At 51.8% G+C, this 22,854-nt stretch overlaps 1 gene segment (V, D, J or C); it reads left to right on the top strand.

The window, feature by feature from the left end:
- The first annotated feature begins 378 nt into the window (after positions 1–378).
- Positions 379–12,138, top strand: LOC138100722 (Ig alpha chain C region-like). The segment is given in 4 exon segments: positions 379–682; positions 3,240–3,572; positions 5,598–5,918; positions 11,684–12,138. Coding segments are annotated over 4 exon segments (1,350 nt in total).
- Positions 12,139–22,854: the final 10,716 nt, after the last annotated feature.

Below are 22,854 nucleotides of genomic sequence, written 5' to 3'. Positions count from 1 at the left end.
ACCCCTCCCACCCCTCATTTTCCCACCATTTCCCCTTTTCCGGCCATTTTGTGCCTGGTTTTTCCGCCATCTTGGATCCCTTCGTTTTGGGGTTTTTTGGGCGTTTTTGGGGGGTTTTTTGGGTGTTTTCGAGCGGGGTTTTTTTCCCCATGACTGGGCGTGGTCTCCTCTATGCTAATGAGGCCGTTTTCCCTCCAAATCAACCCCTCCCACCCCTCATTCTCCCACCATTTCCCCTTTTCCGGCCATTTTGTGCCTGGTATTCCGCCATCTTGGATCCCTTCGTTTTGGGGTTTTTTGGGCGTTTTTAGGGGGTTTTTTGGGTGTTTTCGAGCGGGGTTTTTTTCCCCATGACTGGGCGTGGCCTCCTCTATGCTAATGAGCTGCCTCCTCCCCTCAGAGCCCGCCCACTCCCCCAGCGTGTTCCCGCTGATCTCCTGCGGGGCCTGCGAGGAGCAGGTGACCTTCGGCTGCTTGGCCTCCGGCTTCTTCCCGCTGCCGGCCGAGATCTCCTGGGACGGCGCGGCCGACGGCAACCCCAGGACCTTCCCGGTGGTCCAGACGAGCTCCGGCCAGTTCGGCCTCAGCTCCGGAGTGACCCTGCCCTTGGAGCAGGTGGAGGAGGGGACGTTCCAGTGCCGGGTGCAGCACCAGGGCAGCAGCTTCAGCCGGGACATCACAGGTGAGGGCTCGGGGGCACTCGGGGGGCACTCGGGGGTCACTCGGTGGTCACTCAGTGGTCACTCGGGGGTCACTCTGTGGGCACTTGGTGGGGCACTCAGTGGTCACTCGGGGGGCACTCAGTGGTCACTCGGTGGTCACTCGGTGGGCGCTCGGTGGGCACTCAGTGGTCACTCTGTGGGCACTTGGTGGGGCAGTCGGTGGTCACTCAGTGGGCACTCGGGGGGCACTCGGTGGTCACTCGGTGGTCACTCAGTGGGCACTCTGTGGGCACTTGGTGGGGCAGTCAGTGGTCACTCAGTGGGCACCTGGGTGGTCACTCACTGGTCACTCAGTGGGCACTTGGTGGGGCAGTCGGTGGTCACTCGGTGGACACTCGGTGGGCACTCGGTGGTCACTCAGTGGGCACTCTGTGGGCACTTGGTGGGGCACTCAGTGGTCACTCAGTGGGCACCTGGGTGGTCACTCACTGGTCACTCAGTGGGCACTTGGTGGTCACTCGGTGGTCACTCAGTGGGCACTCGGGGGGCACTCAGTGGTCACTCGGTGGTCACTCTGTGGGCACTTGGTGGTCACTCAATGGTCACCTGGTGGGGCACTCGGTGGTCACTCTGTGGGCACCTGGGGGGGTCACGCAGTGGTCGCTCTGTGGGCACTTGGTGGTCACTCAGTGGTCACTCAGTCACCTGGGTGGGTCACTCGGGGCTCACTCTGTGGGCACTCGGTGGTCACTCAGTGGGCACCTGGGTGGTCACTCAGTGGTCACTCTGTGGGCACTCGGTGGTCACTCTGTGGTCACTCTGTGGGCACTTGGTGGGGCAGCCAGTGGTCACTCAGTGGGCACCTGGGGGGGTCACGCAGTGGTCACTCTGTGGGCACTTGGTGTCACTCAGTGGTCACCTGGGGGGACACTCAGGGGTCACTCAGTGGTCACTCAGTGGTCACTCAGGGGTCACTCAGTGGTCACTCAGTGGTCACTCAGGGGTCACTCAGGGGTCACTCAGGGGTCCCTCAGTGGTCACTCAGTGGTCACTCAGGGGTCACTCAGGGGTCACTCAGTGGTCACTCAGTGGTCACTCAGGGGTCACCTGGGTGGGGCCAGGAACACCTGGACAGCTCCGTGGGCAGCTGGGGCTCACCTGGGTGGGATTTTGGGTCCATTTGGGCGAATTTTGGGTCCCTCCTGGATGGGATTTTTTGGGTCCATTTGGACAAATTTTGGGTCCACCTGGATGGAAATTTTGCGTCCATTTGGACAAATTTTTGACCCTCCTGAATGGGATTTTTTGGGTCCATTTGGACAAATTTTGGGACCCACCTGGCTGGGATTTTTGGGTCCATTTGGACAAATTTTTGACCCTCCTGGATGGGATTTTTTGGGTCCATTTGGATGAATTTTGGGTCTACTTGGCCAGGATTTTTTGGGCCCATTTGGATGAATTTTGGGACCCTCCTGGATGGGATTTTTTGGGTCCATTTTGACGAATTTTGGGACCCTCCTGGATGGGATTTTTTGGGTATTTTTGGATGAATTCTTTACCCACCTGGATGGGATTTTTGGGTCTTTTTGGACAAATTTTGGGAGCCTCCTGGATGGGATTTTTTGGGTCCATTTGGACGAATTTCAGCTCCTCCCAGACGTGATTTTTGGGTCCATTTGGACGAATTTTGGGTCCACCTGGATGGGATTTTTGGGTCCATTTGGATGAATTTTGGGTCCACCTGGATGGGATTTTTTGGGTCCATTTGGACAAATTTTTGACCCTCCTGGATGGGATTTTTTGGGTCCATTTTGACAAATTTTTGACCCTCCTGGATGGGATTTTTGGGTCCATTTGGATGAATTTCGGGTCCACCTGGATGGGATTTTTTGCGTCCATTTGGATGAATTTTGGGTCCACCTGGGTGGGATTTTTGGCTCCTCCCAGCCAGGATTTTTTGGGTCCATTTGGATGAATTTTGGGTCCACCTGGATGGGATTTTTGGCTCCTCCCAGTCAGGAGTTTTTGGGTCCATTTGGATGAATTTTGGGTCCACCTGGATGGGATTTTTGGGTCCATTTGGATGAATTTTGGGTCCACCTGGATGGGAGTTTTTGGGTAATTTTGGATGAATTCTTTACCCACCTGGATGGGATTTTTGGGTCTTTTTGGACAAATTTTGGGACCCTCCTGGATGGGATTTTTGGGTCCATTTGGACGAATTTTGGGTCCACCTGGATGGGATTTTTTGGGTCCATTTGGACGAATTTTGGGACCCTCCTGGATGGGATTTTTGGGTCCATTTGGATGAATTTTGGGTCCACCTGGATGGGATTTTTTGGGTCCATTTGGACAAATTTTTGACCCTCCTGGAAGGGATTTTTGGGTCCATTTGGATGAATTTCAGCTCCTCCCAGCCGTGATTTTTGGGTCCATTTGGACGAATTTTGGGACCCTCCTGGCCGGGATTTTTGGGTCCACTTGGACGGATTTTTGCCTCCTCCCGGCGGCGATTTTTGGGCCCGTTTGAGCCGATTTCATCTCCTCCACCCCAACCCCGACTCGCTGTCCCCTCAGGTGACGACGCCTGCCCCTCCGCCCGCTTCTCGGTGTCCCTCCTGAGCGACCCCAACCTGGCCCGCCCCGACGAGGACAAGGTGTTCCTGCTGTGCCAGGTGCGCGGCCGCGGCGCCGACGACGTCGCCCTCACCTGGCTGGTCAACGGCGCCGCCGCCCAGCTGCCGGCGGCCACCTCCACCTGCCGCGAGGACGCCGACGGCTCGCCGACCCTCAGCAGCCGCGCCAACGTCACCCGCACCCAGTGGAACTCGGGGGCCACCTTCACCTGCCGGGCGCAGCACCCGCGGCTGGACGAGCCCCAGGAGGCCTCCATCAGCACCTACTGCTCAGGTTCGGGGCGATTTCGGGGCTTTTTGGGGCCGTTTTCGGGAGGGTCCCGAGGGAGAGCTCGGGGGGGGGGGTTTGGGGTGAAGCGGAAAAGGGGCGGGCGGGGATGGGGCGGAGTTTCGGGGCCCAAACCCTCCCCAAACTCCCCGGGTTTTCGGCCCAAAAGCCCCGTTTTTCCCTAAAAAAAGTCCCCCCAAAATCCTCGTTTTTCACCCCAAAATCCCCCATCTTTTACCCCAAATCCCCGTTTCACCACTAAAAACCCCCAAATCCCCATTTTTCACCCCAAAACCCCCAAACTCCCCATTTTTCACCCCAACCCCCCATTTTTCTTTAAAAAAAAACCCCAAACTCCCCCTTTCTCACCCCAAACTCCCCATTTCTCACCCCCAAACCCCCAAACTCCCCCTTTCTCACTCCAAAACCCCCTTTTCCACCCCAAAAACCCCCAAACTCTCCCATTTTCCATCCCCAACCCCCCCATTTATCCCCCTAAAAAAACCCAAACTCCCCCTTTCTCACCCCAAAACCCCCCAAACTCCCCCTTTCTCACCCCAAAACCCCATTTCTGTTCCAAACTCCCCCTTTCTCACCCCAAAACTCCCCAAACTCCCCCATTTTCCACCCCAAACTCCCCCTTTCTCACCCCAAAACCCCCAAACTCCCCCTTTCTCACCCCAAAACCCCCAAACTCCCCATTTTCCACCCCAAACCCCCTCTTTCTCACCCCCAAACTCCCCCTTTCTCACCCCAAAACCCCCAAACTCCCCATTTTCCACCCCAAACTCCCCCTTTCTCACCCCAAACTCCCCCTTTCTCGCCCCAAAACCCCCAAAATCCCCCTTTCCCACCCCAAAACCCCCCAAACTCCCCCATTCCCACCCCAAAACCCCCCAAACTCCCCCTTTCTCACCCCAAACTCCCCCTTTCTCGCCCCAAAAACCCCCAAACTCCCCCTTTCTCACCCCAAAACCCCCTTTTCCACCCCAAAACCCCCAAACTCCCCATTTTCCACCCCAAAACCCCCAAACTCCCCATTTTCCACCCCAAACTCCCCCTTTCTCACCCCAAAACCCCCAAACTCCCCCTTTCTCACCCCAAAACCCCCAAACTCCCCCTTTCTCACCCCAAAACCCCCCAAACTCCCCATTTTCCACCCCAAACTCCCCCTTTCTCACCCCAAAACCCCATTTCTGTTCCAAACTCCCCCTTTCTCACCCCAAAACCCCCCAAACTCCCCCTTTCTCACCCCAAAACCCCATTTCTGTTCCAAACTCCCCCTTTCTCACCCCAAAACCCCATTTCTGTTCCAAACTCCCCCTTTCTCACCCCAAAAACCCCCAAACTCCCCCTTTCTCACCCCAAACTCCTTTTTCCACCCAAAAACCCCCAAACCCCCCATTTTCCACCCCAAACCCCCCCTTTCTCACCCCAAACTCCTTTTTCCACCCAAAAACCCCCAAACTCCCCATTTTCCGCCCCAAACCCCCCCTTTCTCACCCCAAACTCCCCCTTTCTCACCCCAAAACCCCCCAAACTCCCCCATTTCCCACCCCAAACTCCCCCTTTCTCACCCCAAAACCCCCCCAAACTCCCCCTTTCTCACCCCAAACCCCCCCTTTCTCACCCCAAACTCCCCCTTTCTCACCCCAAAACCCCCCAAACTCCCCCTTTCTCACCCCAAACCCCCCCTTTCTCACCCCAAACTCCCCCTTTCTCACCCCAAAACCCCCAAACTCCCCATTTCCCACCCCAAACTCCCCCTTTCTCACCCCAAAACCCCCCAAACTCCCCCATTTCCCACCCCAAACTCCCCCTTTCTCACCCCAAAACCCCCCAAACTCCCCCTTTCTCACCCCAAAACCCCCAAACTCCCCCATTTTCCACCCCAAACTCCCCCTTTCTCACCCCAAAACCCCCAAACTCCCCATTTTCCACCCCAAACTCCCCCTTTCTCACCCCAAAACCCCATTTCTGTTCCAAACTCCCCCTTTCTCACCCCAAAACCTCTCTCCCCCTCCCCCGCAGGCCCCGCGCCCTCTCCCTCGCTGTCGCTGCCGCCGCCGTCCCTCAGCGACCTGTACCTGTCGGCCAGCCCCAACCTCACCTGCGTGGCCACCAACCTCAAGTCGCCGGAGGCCAAGTTCTCCTGGAGCCGCTCGTCGGGGGCGGCGGCCGAGGCGGTGGCCGGCGGCCACCGGGAGCTGCCCAACGGGCTCTTCGAGGCCCGGAGCTCCCTGCGGATCTGCGCCGAGGACTGGGAGGCCGGCGAGGAGTTCACCTGCGCCGCCACCGTGCCCGAGCTGGGCGCGGCCGAGCCGCTGCGGCGCAGCGTGCGCAAGGACACCGGTGAGGGTCGGGGGTTTTGGGGGGCGTTTTGGGGCGGTTTGGGGCGGTTTGGGGGGTTTTGGGGGGTTTTGGGGTTTTTTAGGGTTTTTTTAAGGGGGTTTTGGGGGGGTTTGAGGGGTTTTTAGGGTTTTTTTAAGGAGGTTTTGGGGGGTTTTGAGGGGTTTTGGGGCGTTTTGACGGCGTTTTTAGGCGTTTTTTAAAGGGGTTTTGAGAGGTTTTGAGGGGTTTGGGGCCGTTTTGAGGGGTTTTGGGGCGTTTTAGGGATTTTTGAGGGGTTTTGAGGGTTTTTTTAAGGAGGTTTTGGGGGGGTTTTGAGGGGTTTTTAGGGTTTTTTTAAGGAGGTTTTGGGGGAGTTTGAGGGGTTTGGGGGCGTTTTGAGGGGGGTTTGGGGCGTTTTGGGGCGTTTTGGGGCGTTTTGGGGCGGTTTGGGGGGTTTTTGAGGGGTTTTGAGGGTTTTTTTAAGGAGGTTTTGGGGGGGTTTGAGGTGTTTTTAGGGTTTTTTTAAGGAGGTTTTGGGGGGTTTTGAGGGGTTTGGGGGCGTTTTGGGGCATTTTGGGGCGTTTTGGGGCGTTTTGGGAGGTTTTGGGGTTTTTTAGGGTTTTTTTAAGGGGGTTTTGGGGGGGTTTTGAGGTGTTTTTAGGGTTTTTTTAAGGAGGTTTTGGGGGGGTTTGAGGCGTTTTGAGGCGTTTTGAGGGGGGTTTGGGGCGTTTTGGGGCATTTTGGGGGGTTTTTTGAGGGGTTTTAGGGTTTTTTTAAGGAGGTTTTGGGGGGTTTTGAGGGGTTTGGGGGCGTTTTGAGGGGGGTTTGGGGCGTTTTGGGGCGTTTTGGGGCGTTTTGGGAGGTTTTGGGGTTTTTTAGGGTTTTTTTAAGGGGGTTTTGGGGGGGTTTTGAGGTGTTTTTACGGTTTTATTAAGGAGGTTTTGGGGGGTTTTGAGGCGTTTTGAGGCGTTTTGAGGGGGGTTTGGGGCGTTTTGGGGCATTTTGGGGGGTTTTTTGAGGGGTTTTAGGGTTTTTTTAAGGAGGTTTTGGGGGAGTTTGAGGGGTTTGGGGGCGTTTTGAGGGGGGTTTGGGGCGTTTTGGGGCGGTTTGGGGGGTTTTTGAGGGGTTTTAGGGTTTTTTTAAGGAGGTTTTGGGGGGGTTTTGAGGGGTTTTTAGGGTTTTTTTAAGGAGGTTTTGGGGGGTTTTGAGGTGTTTTTAGGGTTTTTTTAAGGAGGTTTTGGGGGAGTTTGAGGGGTTTGGGGGCGTTTTGAGGGGGGTTTGGGGCGTTTTGGGGCGTTTTGGGGCGTTTTGGGGCGGTTTGGGGGGTTTTTGAGGGGTTTTGAGGGTTTTTTTAAGGAGGTTTTGGGGGGTTTTGAGGTGTTTTTAGGGTTTTTTTAAGGGGGTTTTGGGGGGGGTTGAGGCGTTTTGAGGGGTTTTGGGGCGTTTTGAGGGGTTTTGGGGCGTTTTTAGGCGCTTTGAGGGTTTTTTAAAGGGGTTTTGAGGGGTTTTGGGGCGTTTTGAGGGGGTTTGGGGCGTTTTGAGGGGGTTTGGGGTTTTTTGAGGGGTTTTGAGGGTTTTTTTAAGGAGGTTTTGAGGCGTTTTGGGGCGTTTTGAGGGGGGTTTGGGGCGTTTGGGGGGGTTTTGGGTTTTTTTGAGGGGTTTTGAGGGTTTTTTTAAGGAGGTTTTGGGGGGGGTTTGAGGGGTTTTGGGGCGTTTTGACGGCGTTTTTAGGCGTTTTTTAAAGGGGTTTTGAGGGGTTTTGAGGCGTTTTGGGGGGTTTTGGGGCGTTTTGAGGCGTTTTGAGGGGTTTTAGGGTTTTTTAGGGTTTTTTTAAGGAGGTTTTGGGGGGGTTTGAGGTGTTTTTAGGGTTTTTTTAAGGAGGTTTTGGGGGGTTTTGAGGTGTTTTTAGGGTTTTTTTAAGGAGGTTTTGGGGGAGTTTGAGGGGTTTTGGGGCGTTTTGACGGCGTTTTTAGGCGTTTTTTAAAGGGGTTTTGAGGGGTTTTGGGGTGTTTTGACAGTGTTTTTAGGGTTTTTTTTAAGGGGGTTTTGAGGGGTTTTGGGGCGTTTTGGGGGGTTTTAGGGGCGTTTTGGGGTTTTTTGAGGGGTTTTGAGGGTTTTTTTAAGGAGGTTTTGGGGGGGTTTGAGGGGTTTTGAGGCGTTTTGAGGGGTTTTGGGGAGTTTTGACGGCATTTTTAGGCATTTTTTAAGGAGGTTTTGAGAGGTTTTGGGGGGGTTTTGGGGGGGTTTGGGGTTTTTTGAGGTGTTTTGAGGGTTTTTTTAAGGAGGTTTTGGGGGGGGTTGAGGGGTTTTTGAGGTGTTTTTAGGGTTTTTTTAAGGGGGTTTTGGGGGGGGTTTGAGGGGGTTTGCAGCGGATTCCCAGTTTGGGGTCAGGATTCCCAGTTTGGGGTCGTTGTTCCCAGTTTGGGGTCAGGATTCCCAGTTTGGGGTCGGAATTCCCAGTCTGGGGTCGTTGTTCCCAGTTTGGGGTCGGAATTCCCAGTCTGGGGTCGTTGTTCCCAGTTTGGGGTCAGGATTCCCAGTTTGGGGTCAGAATTCCCAGTCTGGGGTCGTTGTTCCCAGTTTGGGGTCCGGATTCCCAGTTTAGGGTCAGAATTCCCAGTTTGGGGTCCGGATTCCCAGTTTGGGGTCCGGATTCCCAGTTTGGGGTCGGAATTCCCAGTTTGGGCAGGGTCATGGTGACCTTACTGGGACGTTACTGGGAGGTTACTGGGACGTTACTGGTCTGTACTGGGAGGCTACTGGAAGACCCAACTGGTCCTACTGGGAAAGTCAACTGGAAGAGTTTGGTCAACTGGGAAAGGTCTGGTCTATACTGGGATGGTCAACTGGAAGACACTGGTCTTACTGGGAGTCAACTGGGACTGGACTGGTCTTACTGGGAGTCAACTGGGACTGGACTGGTCAACTGGGAACGGTCAGCTGGAAGAGCTTGGTCAACTGGGAATGGTCTGGTCTTACTGGGAGTGATCAACTGGAAGACACTGGTCTTACTGGGAGACCCAACTGGGAACCGTCAACTGGAGGAGTCTGGGATTCAACTGGGAATGGTCCGGTGAACTGGGATCCAACTGGGAATGGTCCAGTCAACTGGGAGACCCAACTGGGAATGACGAGGTCAACTGGGATCCGACTGGGAATGACGAGGTCAACTGGGATCCAACTGGGAATGGTCCGGTGAACTGGGATCCAACTGGGAATGGTCCGGTCAACTGGGATCCGACTGGGAATGATGAGGTCAACTGGGATCCGACTGGGAATGGTCTGGCATTACTGGAAGAGTCAACTGGGAATGGTGAAACCTACTGGGAGACCCAACTGGGAATGGTCCGGTCAACTGGGAGACCCAACTGGGAATGACGAGGTCAACTGGGATGCAACTGGGAATGGTCCGGTGAACTGGGATCCAACTGGGAATGGTCCGGTCAACTGGGATCCAACTGGGAATGGTCCGGTCAACTGGGATCCGACTGGGAATGGTCTGGCATTACTGGAAGAGTCAACTGGGAATGGTGAAACCTACTGGGAGACTCAACTGGGAATGGTCCGGTCAACTGGGAGACCCAACTGGGAATGACGAGGTCAACTGGGATGCAACTGGGAATGGTCTGGTGAACTGGGAGACCCAACTGGGAATGGTCCGGTCAACTGGGAGAGTCAACTGGGAATGGTCCGGTCAACTGGGATCCAACTGGGAATGGTCTGGCCTTACTGGGAGAGTCAACTGGGAATGGTGAAACCTACTGGGAGACTCAACTGGGAATGGTCCGGTCAACTGGGAGACCCAACTGGGAATGACGAGGTCAACTGGGATGCAACTGGGAATGGTCTGGTGAACTGGGAGACCCAACTGGGAATGGTCCGGTCAACTGGGAGAGTCAACTGGGAATGGTCCGGTCAACTGGGATCTGACTGGGAATGGTCTGGCCTTACTGGGAGACTCAACTGGGAATGGTCCGGTCAACTGGGAGACCCAACTGGGAATGACGAGGTCAACTGGGATGCAACTGGGAATGGTCCGGTCAACTGGGATCCAAACTGGGAATGGTGAAACCTACTGGGAGACTCAACTGGGAATGACGAGGTCAACTGGGAACCCAACTGGGAATGGTCTGGCCTTACTGGGAGAGTCAACTGGGAATGGTCCGGTCAACTGGGAGACCCACCTGGGAATGGTGAAACCTACTGGGAGAGTCAACTGGGAATGGTCTGGTGAACTGGGATCCAACTGGGAATGGTGAAACCTACTGGGAGAGTCAACTGGGAATGGTCTGGCCTTACTGGGAGACTCAACTGGGAATGGCCTGGTCAACTGGGAACCCCAACTGGGACCATCCCGCCCTTACTGGGAACCCAACTGGGAACCCAACTGGGACCATCCCACCCTTACTGGGAACTCCAACTGGGACCATCCTGCCCTTACTGGGAACCCAACTGGGAACCCAACTGGGACCGTCCCACCCTTACTGGGAGCCCAACTGGGACCAGTCTACTCAGAATAGTTTGGCCAACTGGGAACCCAACTGGGACCATCCCACCCTTACTGGGAACCCCAACTGGGACCGTCCCGCCCTTACTGGGAACCCCAACTGGGACCGTCCCGCCCTTACTGGGAACCCCAACTGGGAACTCCAACTGGGACCATCCTACCCTTACTGGGAGCCCAACTGGGACCAGTCTACTGGGAATGGTTTGGCCAACTGGGAACCCAACTGGGACCGTCCTACCCTTACTGGGAACCCAACTGGGACCACCCCACCCTTACTGGGAACCCCAACTGGGACCATCCCACCCTTACTGGGAACCCCAACTGAGAGACCCAACTGGGACCGTCCTGGCCTTACTGGGAACCCAACTGGGACCAGTCTACTGGGAATGGTTTGACCAACTGGGAACCCCAACTGGGAACCCAACTGGGACCACCCCACCCTTACTGGGAACCCCAACTGGGACCGTCCCACCCTTACTGGGAATCCAGCTGGGAACCCCAACTGAGACCATCCTACCCTTACTGGGAGCCCATCTGGGACCAGTCTACTGGGAATGGTTTGGCCAACTGGGAACCCCAACTGGGACCATCCCGCCCTTACTGGGAACCCCAACTGGGAACCCAACTGGGACCACCCCACCCTTACTGGGAACCCAACTGGGACCATCCCACCCTTACTGGGAACCCCAACTGGGACCATCCCACCCTTACTGGGAGCCCAACTGGGACCAGTCTACTGGGAATAGTTTGGCCAACTGGGAACCCCAACTGGGAACTCCAACTGGGACCACCCCATCCTTACTGGGAATCCAACTGGGACCACCCCACCCTTACTGGGAACCCAACTGGGACCGTCCTGCCCTTACTGGGAACCCAGCTGGGACCATCCCACCCTTACTGGGAACCCCAATTGGGACCACCCCACCCTTACTGGGAACCCCAACTGGGACTATCCCACCCTTACTGTGAATCCCAACTGGGAACCCCAACTGAGACCATCCTACCCTTACTGGGAGCCCAACTGGGACCAGTCTACTGGGAATGGTTTGGCCAACTGGGAACCCAACTGGGACCGTCCTACCCTTACTGGGAACCCAACTGGGACCACCCCACCCTTACTGGGAACCCCAACTGGGACCACCCCACCCTTAACTGGGAACTCCAACTGGGACCAGTCTACTGGGAATGGTTTGACCAACTGGGAACCCCAACTGGGAACCCCAACTGGGACCACCCCACCCTTACCGGGCTCCCCCCCGACCCCTCCTCCACCCCGCAGCCGTGGCCGCCGTGGCTCCCAAGGTTTTCGTCTTCCCGCCGCCGCCGGAGGAGCTGGCGCTGCAGGAGACGGCCACGCTCACCTGCCTGGCCAGCGGCTTCTCGCCGCGGGACGTCCTCATCACCTGGACCCACCAGGACGCGCCGGTGGCCGCCGGCGACTTCTCCGTCTTCGGCCCCGAGAGCGACGGCGCCGCCGGGACCTTCTCGGCCTACTCCAAGCTGGCCGTGCCGGCCGAGCAGTGGCGGCGCGGCGACGTCTTCACCTGCGTGGTCGGCCACGACGGCGCCGCCATGAAGTTCATCCAGAGGAGCCTGGACCGCTCGGCCGCCCGGCCGGCCAACGTCAACGTCTCCGTGGTGCTGGCGGACTCGGACGTCGTCTGCTACTGAGGGCGGCGCCGGCGCCGGCGCCGGGGGCGGCGGCAATAAAGTGGAGAGGAACGAGAGCGGAAATGGAGGCGTTTTTTGGTGGTTTTTGGGGGGTTTTGGGTGGAATCGGAGGATTTTTGGGGGCGTTTTGGGGATTTTTCGGTGGATTTTTGGTGGGTTTTTGAGGGGAATTTGGAGAGGAATTGGAGGATTTTGGGGAATTGGGGTTTTTTTGGGGGGGTTTGGGTGAAATCAGAGGATTTTTTGGGGGCGTTTTGGGGATTTTTCGGTGGATTTTTGGTGGGTTTTTGAGGGGAATTTGGAGAGAAATCGGAGGATTTGGGGGAGTTGGGGTTTTTTTGGGGGGGTTTGAGTGAAATCGGAGGATTTTTGGGGGGATTTTTGGTGGACTTTTGGTGGGTTTTTGGGGGGATTTTGAGGGGAATTTGGAGAGGAATTGGAGGATTTTTAGTAGTTTTGGGTTTTTTTTGGGGGGGCGTTTTGGGGTGAACTTGGAGGATTTTTGGGGGGATTTTGGTGCTTTTTTGGCGTTTTTTTGAGGGGAATTTGGAGAGAAATCGGAGGATTTTGGGGAATTGGGGTTTTTTGGGGGGGGGTTGGGTGAAATCAGAGGATTTTTGGGGGGATTTTTGGTGGATTTTTGGTGTTTTTTTGAGGGGAATTTGGAGAGGAATTGGAGGATTTTTAGTAGTTCTGGGGTTTTTGGGGGGGTTTTGGGGTGAAGTTGGAGGATTTTTGGTGGGTTTTGGGGGGTTTTGGGGGGTTTTGGGGGGTTTTGGGTGAAATCGGAGGATTTTTGGGGGCGTTTTGGGGATTTTTCGGTGGATTTTTGGTGGTTTTTTGAGGGGAATTTGGAGAGGAATCGGAGGATTTTGGGGAGTTGGGGTTTTTTGGGGGGTTTTGGGGTTTTTTTCAGGGGGTTTTGGGGTGAAATTGGAGGATTTTTGGTGTTGTTTTGGTGGATTTTTTGGTGGTTTTTTGGGGGAATTTTGGCGAGAAATCGGAGGATTTGGGGAGTTGGGGTTTTTTGGGGGGGTTTGGGGGGACTTGGGGGGTTTGGAGAGAAACCGGAGGATTTTTGGGGGGGTTTTGGTGGGGTTTTTGGGGGGATTTTGGGGGGATTTGGGAGAGAAATCAGAGGATTTTGGGGGGTTTGGGGGGTTTTTGTGGGGTTTTGGGGGAATTTGGGGGGTTTTGAGGGAGTTTTCAGTGAAATTGGAGGATTTTAGGTGGGTTTTTGGTGGAGTTTTGGTGGATTTTTGGGGGATTTTGAGGGGAATTTGGAGAGAAATCGGAGGATTTGGGGGGTTTTGGGGTTTTTTTGGGGGGGGTTGGGTGAAATTGGAGGATTTTTGGTGGATTTTTGGGGGGATTTTTGGGGGATTTTGGAGAAATTGGAGGATTTGGGGGGCTTGTGGGGTTTTTGTGGGGTTTTGGGGGAATTTGGGTTTTTTTTGAGAGAGTTCTCAGTTTTTGGGGGGTTTTGGGAGGTTTGGATTTTTTTGGGGGGTTTGGAGAGAAATCGGAGGATTTTTGGGAGGTTTTTGGTAGATTTTTGGTGGATTTTTGGTGTTTTTTTTAGGGGAATTTGGAGAAAAATCGGAGGATTTTTAGTAGTTTTGGGGTTTTTGGGGTGAAATTGGAGGATTTTTTGGTGGTTTTTGGGGGCTTTCTTGGGGGGTTTTGGGGTGAAATCAGAGGATTCTTGGTGGCTTTTTGCTGGATTTTGGGGGTTTTTTTATGTTTTTTTTTTTTTCTGGGGATTTTGGGGCAAAATTGGTGATTTTTTGGTGTTTTCTTGGTGGATTTTTCATGGCTTTTTGGTGGTTTTTTGGGGCTTTTTTGAGGGGAGTTTTGGGGCAAAATTGGTGGCTTTTGGGTGGATTTTTGGTGTTTTTTTCTGGGGATTTTGGGGCAAAATTGGAGGATTTTGGTTTTTTTTTGGAGGGGTTTTGGGGTGAAATCGGTGGATTTTTGGTGGATTTTTTTGGTGTTTTCTTCGGGGGATTTTGGGGCAAAATTGGTGGATTTGGGGTGGATTTTTCGCCGTCTCTTTTGGGGGTTTTGGGGTGAAACCGGCAGATTTCAAGAGGGCGAGGGGGCCTTGCCAGGTTTTGGGAGGGGGGAAGGGTTTTTTGGGGTGGATTCCCTGGATTTGGTGGGTTTGGGGGGAGAAAAGGAGGATTTTGGAAGGGAAAAGTGGATTTGGGGAGAGAAACGGAGCTTTCGGGGTGAAATTACTGGATTTTGGGAGGAAAACGTGGGATTAAGGGGGGAAAATGCAGATTTGGAAGAAAAATTGGGATTTTTGGGAGGGAAAAGGGAGATTTTGGGCTAAAACTCCCGGATTTTGGGGGGGGAAAGGAGGATTTTGGCAGGATTTGGGGGATGGGGCAGGAGGGAATTTGGGGTGGAAATTTTGGGGCTTTTGGGACCGGGAAACGAAAAACTCCTCCTGGCGACTTGGGCTTGGGGCAGGAATTGGGTGGAAAATGCTGGAAAATGGGTGAAACCGGGTGAAAAATGGTGATTTTTGAGCCAGGTCCACCAGGAATGCTGGGATTTGGGGGCAAAAATTGGGCTGAAAACGGCCCCAAACGGTCCCAAATGGTCCCAAATGCTGAATTTTTCATCCGCCCACCCCAAATCCTCCGCTTTGGGTCAAGAATCGGTGGGAAAAGGCTCCAAATTCCGCAAAAAATCTCAATTTTCGCCTCCTCTGCCCCCAACCCTTCAACTCCCGACCCCGAACTGGGTCCAAAAAGGGGCCAAAAATGGGATTTTTTTGGTCGCCTTCTCTTTCCTTTGGGGTTTTCCCCGGTTTTTCCCGGTTTTTTCCCAATTCCTCCGTGTTTCTCCCCAGATTTCCCCCCCGTCTCCGTCGTGGTGGGGGCGGAGCCGGAGGCGGAGCCGGAGCCGGAGGATTCGGACCTTTGGACCTCGGGGACCTTCATCGTCCTCTTCCTCCTCAGCCTCTTCTACAGCACCGGCGTCACCCTCTTCAAGGTGATTATGCAAATCCCATGCAAATCCCCGCGGCTTTATGCAGATTTATGCAAATCTCCGCGTCTCCGCAGGTGCTGTGAGGTCGAGGAAGGAGAAGACGCCGACCTCGGGTCGACCTCGGCCGTCGGAGGGGGGTGGGGGGAGGGTTTTGGGGTAATAAAGTCGAGTTTTGGGTGTTCGGAGCGGAGGCCGGCGTCGGAATTTCCCCGGGGCTTTTCCCGCCAAAAAATCCCAAAAATCGGGGGGGAAGCGGCGGGAATTCCCCGGTTTCCCCAAGGAAAAGCCCCAAATTCCCCTGGATCGCCAAAAATCCCCGTTTTTCCCCCATTTTCTCCCGTGAAAATTCCCACAAATCACCAAAAATCCCCATTTTCCCCCCATTTTCTCCTGTGAAAATTCCCACGAATCACCAAAAATCCGTTTTCCCCCCATTTTCTCCTGCGAGAATTCCCCCAAATCACCAAAAATCCCCGTTTTTTCCCCATTTTCTCCCCTGAAAATTCCCCCAAATCACCAAAAATCCCCGTTTTTCCCCCATTTTCTCCCCTGAAAATTCCCACAAATCACCAAAAATCCCACTTTTTCCCCCCAAAAAATCCTTCTTTTCCAGGAATTCTCGGTTTCCCCCGAAACCCCCTCATTTTCACGGCCCCATCGTCCCCAAAATTCCCAACAAAGCCCAAAAAGCGCCCAATTCCCGCCGAAATCACCCCAAAATTCCCATAAATCATCCCCAAAAAAACAAAACAAAAAAATCCCAGTTTCTCCCCCTTTCTCCTCCGAAAATTCCCACAAATCCCAACGAAATCCCAGAATTTCCCTTCGAGTCGCCCCAAAATTCCCAAGAAGCTCCAAAAAAACCCCCGATTTCCCTTAAAACCACCCCAAAATCCCCCTTTTCCCCCCAAAAAAGAAACCTCCCCGAAATCGCCCCAAATTCCCTCGAAAGGGCCCCAGAAAGCTGCAAAATTCACCCAAAATCACCCAAAATCACCCAAAATCGGCCAAAACTCGAAGCTCTCCCCATTCCCCCTCCCCTCCCCCAAAAAACTTCTGCTTTCTCACCCCAAAAGTTCCCGATTTTGGTCAATTTTGTTTCGCTTCCCCTTTTTGGGGGCGTTTTTGGCCCAAAATGACTCAATTCGGGAGGTTTTGACCCCAAAGCGGCGCCGTTTGACCCCAAAATCCTCCCCCGGGGGGGGCTCCAGGTGTTTCCTGTTTGTCCCGACCCCAAAACCTTCGAGTTTCGCCCCAAAAAAGTTCCCGTGAGAAAATCGAGGCCCAAAACAACCCCGAGAAAGGTGAATTTGCAGAAAATCGACCAAAAAAGGCGATTTTTGGACCCAAATTGACTGAAAACGGAGATTTAGGGGCGATTTTGGGGGCTCGAGTGGATTTTGGGGGGTTTGATTCAATTTTGGGGGGTTTGGTCCAACTGGGGGGGGGATTTTGGGTCCGATTTTGAGGATTTCGATCCATTTTGGGGAGGTTTTCTTCAATTCTGGGGGGTTTTGGTGAAATTTTGGGGGTTCGGAGAAAATTTGGGGGTTTCCGACCCGATTTGGGGGGATTTGGACCCAATTTCGTGGGGTTTGACCCAATTCTGGGGTTTTTTAATGGGATTTCGGGGGGGTTCGCCCCCAGTTTTGGGGGAGGGTTCTCGATTAAATTTTTGGGGCTTTGGACCCAAAATCGGGGATTTTTTTAAATCCCATTTTGGGCGATTTCGGGTCAATTTTGGAAGGTTCGGCCAAATTTGGGCGGTTTCAAAATCAGATTTTTGGGGAGGGGGGGTTCAACCCGATTTTGGGGGGGTTTTGAACCAAATTTTGGGGGGGTTCAGGGTCCGATTTTGTGGGATTTTGGTCCAAGTTTGGGGCGTTTTGAGCCGATTTTGGGATGTTTCTCCCCAATTTTGGGGGGCGGGGGAAGCCCCAAAATTCCTCACGGCGAGGAGGGCGCCCCCTGGTGGCGCCCTAAAAAAATCACACTGAATCCCCCGAAATTCACTCAAATCCCCCAAATTCACCCAAAACCCCCCCAAAATTTACGCCAGAACCCCAAAATTCGCCAAAACCACCCCAAAGTCCCTAAAATTGGTTAAAACCACCCCAAAGTCCCTAAAATTCGCTAAAACCACCCCAAATTTCCCCCAAATCACCCCAAATCCCTCCCAGCATCCCCAAATTTCTGGAAATTGTCCCAAATTCCTCCCGGAACCCCCCAAATTTCCCCCAAACCTCCCCAAATTTCCCCAAACCTCCCCAAATTTCCCCCAAACCTCCCCAAATTTCCCCCAAAACCTCCCCAAATTTCCCCAAATCTCCCCAAATTCCCCCAAACCTCCCCAAATTTCCCCCAAATCTCCCCAATTTCCCCCAAACCTCCCCAAATTTCCCCAAATCTCCCCAAATTTCCCCCAAATCTCCCCAAATTTCCCCAAACCTCCCCAAATTGCCCCAAATCTCCCCAAATTTCCCCCAAATCTCCCCAAATTTCCCCCAAACCTCCCCAAATTTCCCCCGAATCACCCCAGATTTACTCCAGGGACCCCAAAATTCCTTCCCAGGACGCCAAAATCTCCCAAAACCGCCCCAAATTTGCTCCAAACCTCCCCGAAATTTTCCAAAATTTCCCAAAATTTCCCGAAACTGCCCCAAAATTCCCTCAAATCCCGCAGGGAAATAAAAAAAGGCCGAAACCGGTAAAAAAAAAAAGGGGGGAATTCTTTATTTTTGGGGTTTTTTTGGGGGGGGGTTATTTACAAGGTGGGGGAGGGGAAAGATTCCCGGGAAATTCCAAGGGCGGGGGGAGGGGAGGAGGCGCCGGGTTTGGGGCGAAATCCGTCGGTTTTGGGTTTATTTCACCTGGAATGGGAGGAGAGGGGAAAAAAAAAAAAATCTGGGGTTAATAAAGGGGATTTTGGGATTTTGGGAAATGGGGGAAATTTTGGGGGGAAATTCCGGGAATTCGGGGGGGGGTTGGGGGAGGAGAATTGTGGGAAAGGGGGGTGGGGAGGGGGTGGGAAATGGGGGAAAATCGGGGGTTTTTGGGGAAAATGGGGGAATTGGGGGTTTTGAGGGGAAATTGAGCGGAAATTGGGATTTTTTTAGGGGAAATTGAGGGGAAATTGGGATTTTTAGGAGAAATTTTGGGGAAATTGGGATTTTTTAGAGGAAATTGGGATTTTTTAGGGGAAATTGAGGGGAAATTGGGGTTTTTTAGGGGAAATTGAGGGGAAATTGGGATTTTTTAGGGGAAATTGAGGGGAAATTGGGATTTTTTGGGGATGATTGAGGAGAAATTGGGATTTTAGGGATGATTGAGGAGAAATTGGGATTTTTTAGGGGAAATTGAGGGGAAATTGGGATCTTGATGGAAAACCGGGAATTTTTGGGTGTAAAGCGGGGAAAATTTGGATTTTTTTGGGTGCCAAAACAGGAGGGAAAAAAGGGATTTTTTCCAGCTGTAAATGCGGGAGAAAAAAAATCGGGATTTTCGGGTGTAAAATGGGGCAAAAAATGGGATTTTTGGGGCTGCAAAAAGGGGCGAAACTTCAGAACTTTCAGGGGCAAAACCAGGAGAAAAATTGGGATTTTCGGGCCCTAAAATGGGGGGAAAAAATGGGATTTTTGGGGCTGAAAGTTGGGAATCCGGGGTTTTGGGGTGAAAAAGCGGGATTTTGGGGCCGGTACCTTGATGAGGGTGACGGTGGTGCTGTAGAAGAGGCTGAGGATGAAGAGGACGATGAAGGTCGAGGCCGTGGCCCAGAGGTTGTTCAGGTCCTCGTCCTCCTCCAGGGAGGCTCCGGCCAGGAGAGCTGGGGGGGAAAAAAACCGGGAATTCGGGGATTTGAACCCAAAAATCCGCGGGAATCGGGCGAAAATTCGGGAGGGTTTAGCTCGAAATGTGGGGGTTTTACCCCAAAATTTGGCCTCGGTACCCCAAATTCAGGAGTTTTGACCCAAAATTTGGGGGTTTTAACCCCAAAGTTTGGCCTCGGAACCCAAAAGTCGGGAATTTTAACCCCAGTTTTGGCCTCAGAACCCGAAATTCCTTAATTTTAACCCAAATTTTGGCCTCAAACCCCAAAATTTGGGGGGTTTACCCCAAAATTTGGCCTCGGAACCCAAAATTTGGGAATTTCAACCCCAATTTTGGCCTCAAAACCCAAAATTTGGGGGTCTTGACCCAAAATTTGAGGGTTTTACCCCAATTTTGGCCTCAGAACCCAAAACTCAATAATTTTAACCCCAATTTTGGCCTCAGAACCCAAAATTTGGGGGTTTTGACCCAAAATTTCAGGGTTTTACCCCAAAATTAGGCCTTGGAACCCAAAATTCGGGAATTTTAACTCCAATTTTGGCCTCAAACCCCAAAATTGAGGAGTTTTGACCCAAAATTTGGGGCTTTTCCCCCCAAATTTGGCCTCGGAACCCAAAATTCGGGAATTTCAACCCCAATTTTGGCCTCAAACCCACCCCAAAATTTAAAGATTTGACCAAATTCGGTCCATTTGGGATCTTTTACCCCCAAAATCCCCATTTTTCACCCCAAAATTCAGGGGTTTTCCCCGAGCGCCCCCTGGTGGCCCCTCAGTGCTCCCCCCTCCCCCATTTTTTTCCCAAAATTTGAGCTTTTCGACCCAAAAACAAAATCCCGGGAATTTGGGCAATTCCGGGGGGGAAATCCGGGGATTGGACAGAATTCTCCCACTTTTGGGGTTTTTTTGACCATTTTTGGGGATTTTGACCATTTTGGGGGGTTTTTGACAATTTGGGGGAGGTTTTGACCATTTTTGGGTATTTTTGATCGTTTTTGGGTATTTTTGACGATTTTTGGGGATTTTTGACCATTTCGGGGGGGTTCTGACCATTTTTGGGGTGTTTTGACCATTTTGGAGGTTTTTTGACCATTTAGGGGGTTTTTTGCCCATTTTTGGGTATTTTTGCCCATTTTTGGGTATTTTTGATAATTTCTGGGGGGTTTTGACCATTTTGAGGGGTTTTTGACCGGTTTTGGAGGGTTTTGACCGGTTTTGGGGGGTTTTGACCATTTTGGATGTTTTTAGACCATTTTTGGGTATTTTTGCCCATTTTTGGGCATTTTTGACCATTTTGGGGCATTTTTTACCACTTTTTGGTATTTTTGACCATTTTGGGGGATTTTGGACCATTTTTGGGGTTTTTGGAAGGTTTTGAGGCCCGGAATTGGGATTTTTTGGGAAGGAGGGGAGGTTTGAGGGGAAAAACCGGGATTTTGGGGAAAAAAATGGTGGTTTGGGGAAAAAATGGTGGTTTTTGGGAAAATTGGGGCTTTGGGGAGGGAAAAATGGGTTTTTTTGGGAAGAATAGGGGGTTTGGGCGAAAAATGGTGGTTTTTGTGTAAAAATGGGGTTTCGGGGGAAAAATGGGGGATTTTGGGGGAAAAAATGTGGATTTTGGTAAGAAAATTGGGGGATTTGGGGAAAAAATTGGCGTTTTGGGGGAAAAATGGTGGTTTTTAAGGAAAAATTGGGGTTTTTTGGGAAAAAATGGTGGTTTTGGGGGGAAAATTGTGGATTTTGGAAAGAAAAATGGGGGATTTTGGGAAGAAATTGGGGTTTTTTGGGAAAAATTGGAGTTTTGGGGGAAAATTGGGGGTTTTGGGGGAAAATGGTAGTTTTTGTGTAAAAAATTGGGTTTTTTTGGGAAATAATGGGAGATTTTGGGAAAAAATTATGGATTTTGGGAAAAAATTGGTGTTTGGGAGAAAAATTGGGATTTGGGGGAAAAAGGTGGGGTTTGGGAGAAAAATTGGGGTTTGGGGGGAAAAATGGGGGTTTTGGGGGGGAAAAATTGGGGAATTTTGGGGGAAAAATTGAGGAATTTTGGGAAAAAAACGGGAATTTAGCAGGGAAGGATTTTTTTGGCGCCGAGCCGGGGGATTTCCTTTGCAAGATTTTTATTTCCTGGGATCAAAGTGCAAAATTTTGGGGGCAAAACGCCCGGGTTCAGTAGCAGGCGCTGGAGGCGTCGGCCAGGACGAGCGAGACGTGGGGGGAACGGGGCTTTTGGGGGAAAAACAGGGGGTTTTGGGAAAATTGGGTTTTTTTGGGAAAAAATGGTGGTTTTGGGGAGAAAAAAACGGGGGATTTTGGTAAGAAATTGGGGTTTTTTTGGGGAAAATGGAGTTTTTGGGGAAAAATGGCGGTTTTGGGGAAAAATTGGGATTTGGGGAAAAAATGGTGGTTTTGGGGAGAAAACCAGGGGATTTTGGTAAGAAATGGGGTTTTTTTGGGGGAGAATGGCATTTTGGGGGAAAAAACGGGGATATTAGGGAAAAAATGGGAGATTTGGGGAATAATTGGGGTTTTTTCGGGGGAAAAATGGTAGTTTTTGTGTAAAAATTGGGGGATTTGGGGGAAAAAATGGGGGAGATGGGGGAAAAATGGTGGTTTTTGAGGGGAAAAGTTGGAATTTAGCACCGAAAGTGTGTTTTGGTGAAAAATTGAGGGTTTGGGGGGAAAATGGTGGTTTTTACGGAAAAATTGGTTTTTTTGGGAAAAAATTGGGGTTTTGGGGGAAAAATTTGAGTTTTTGGGGAAAATTGGGGGTTTTGGGGGAAAATGGTAGTTTTTGTGTAGAAAATGGGGGGTTTGGGGGGAAAAAATGGTGGTTTTGGGGAAAAAATGGGGGGGTTGGGGAAAAATTGGGGGATTTTGAGAGAATATGGTAGTTTTTGTGTAAAATATGGGGATTTTGTGGAAAAAATGGGGGATTTTGTGGAAAAATTGGAGTTTTTGGGGAAATTGGGGGTTCTTGAGGGGGGAAAAATTGGGGAATTTTGGGGGGAAAAATTGAGGAATTTTGGGAAAAAAACGGGAATTTAGCAGGGAAGGATTTTTTTGGCGCCGAGCCGGGGATTTCCTTTGCAAGATTTTTATTTCCTGGGATCAAAGTGCAAAGTTTTAGGCGGGAAAAATCCCCAGCCCCGGGGTTCAGTAGCAGGCGCTGGAGGCGTCGGCCAGGACGAGCGAGACGTGGGGGGAACGGGGCTTTTGGGGGAAAAACGGGGGGTTTTGGGAAAATTGGGTTTTTTTGGGAAAAAATGGTGGTTTAGGGGAGAAAAAAACGGGGGATTTTGGTAGGAAATTGGGGGTTTTTTGGGGAAAATGGAGTTTTGGGGGAAAAATGGCGGTTTTGGGGAAAAATTGGGGTTTTTGGGAAAAAATGGTGGTTTTGGGGGAAAACTTGGGATTTTGGGAAAAATGGCGGCTTTGGGGAGAAAAAAATGGGGGATTTTGGCAAGAAATTGGGTTTTTTGGGGGGAAATGGGGTTTTTAAGGAAAAAACGTGGCTATTAGGGAAAAAATGGGGGATTTGGGGGAAAAAAATGGGGTTTTTTGGAAAAATTGGGGGATTTTGGGGAAAATGGTGGGTTTTGGGAAAAAATTGTGATTTTTAAGGAAAAAATGGGGGGTTTTGGGGAAAAAACTGGGGTATTTTGGGGAAAACTTGGGGTTTTTTGGGAGACATGGGGGTTTTGGTGAAAAATGGTAGCTTTTGCGTAAAAAATGGGGGATTTGGGGAAAAAAATTGGAGTTTTTGGGGGGAAAATTGGCCGTTTTGGGGGAAAAAATTGGGTAATTTGGGGGCAAAAATGGGGGATTTTGGGAAAAAAATTGGGGATTTTGGGGAAAAAATTGGGGTTTTTGGGAAAAAATGGGGGGGTTGGGTAAAAAATTGGGGGTTTTGGAGAAAAAAATTGGGCTTTTGTGTAAAAAAAAGGGGG

This window comes from Aphelocoma coerulescens, unplaced genomic scaffold (genome assembly GCF_041296385.1).
Source record: "Aphelocoma coerulescens isolate FSJ_1873_10779 unplaced genomic scaffold, UR_Acoe_1.0 HiC_scaffold_138, whole genome shotgun sequence".
In the NCBI taxonomy this organism is placed as follows: domain Eukaryota; kingdom Metazoa; phylum Chordata; class Aves; order Passeriformes; family Corvidae; genus Aphelocoma; species Aphelocoma coerulescens.
The sequence above is the reverse complement of the archived record's forward strand: the minus strand, read 5'-3'. Positions and strand labels throughout refer to the sequence as shown.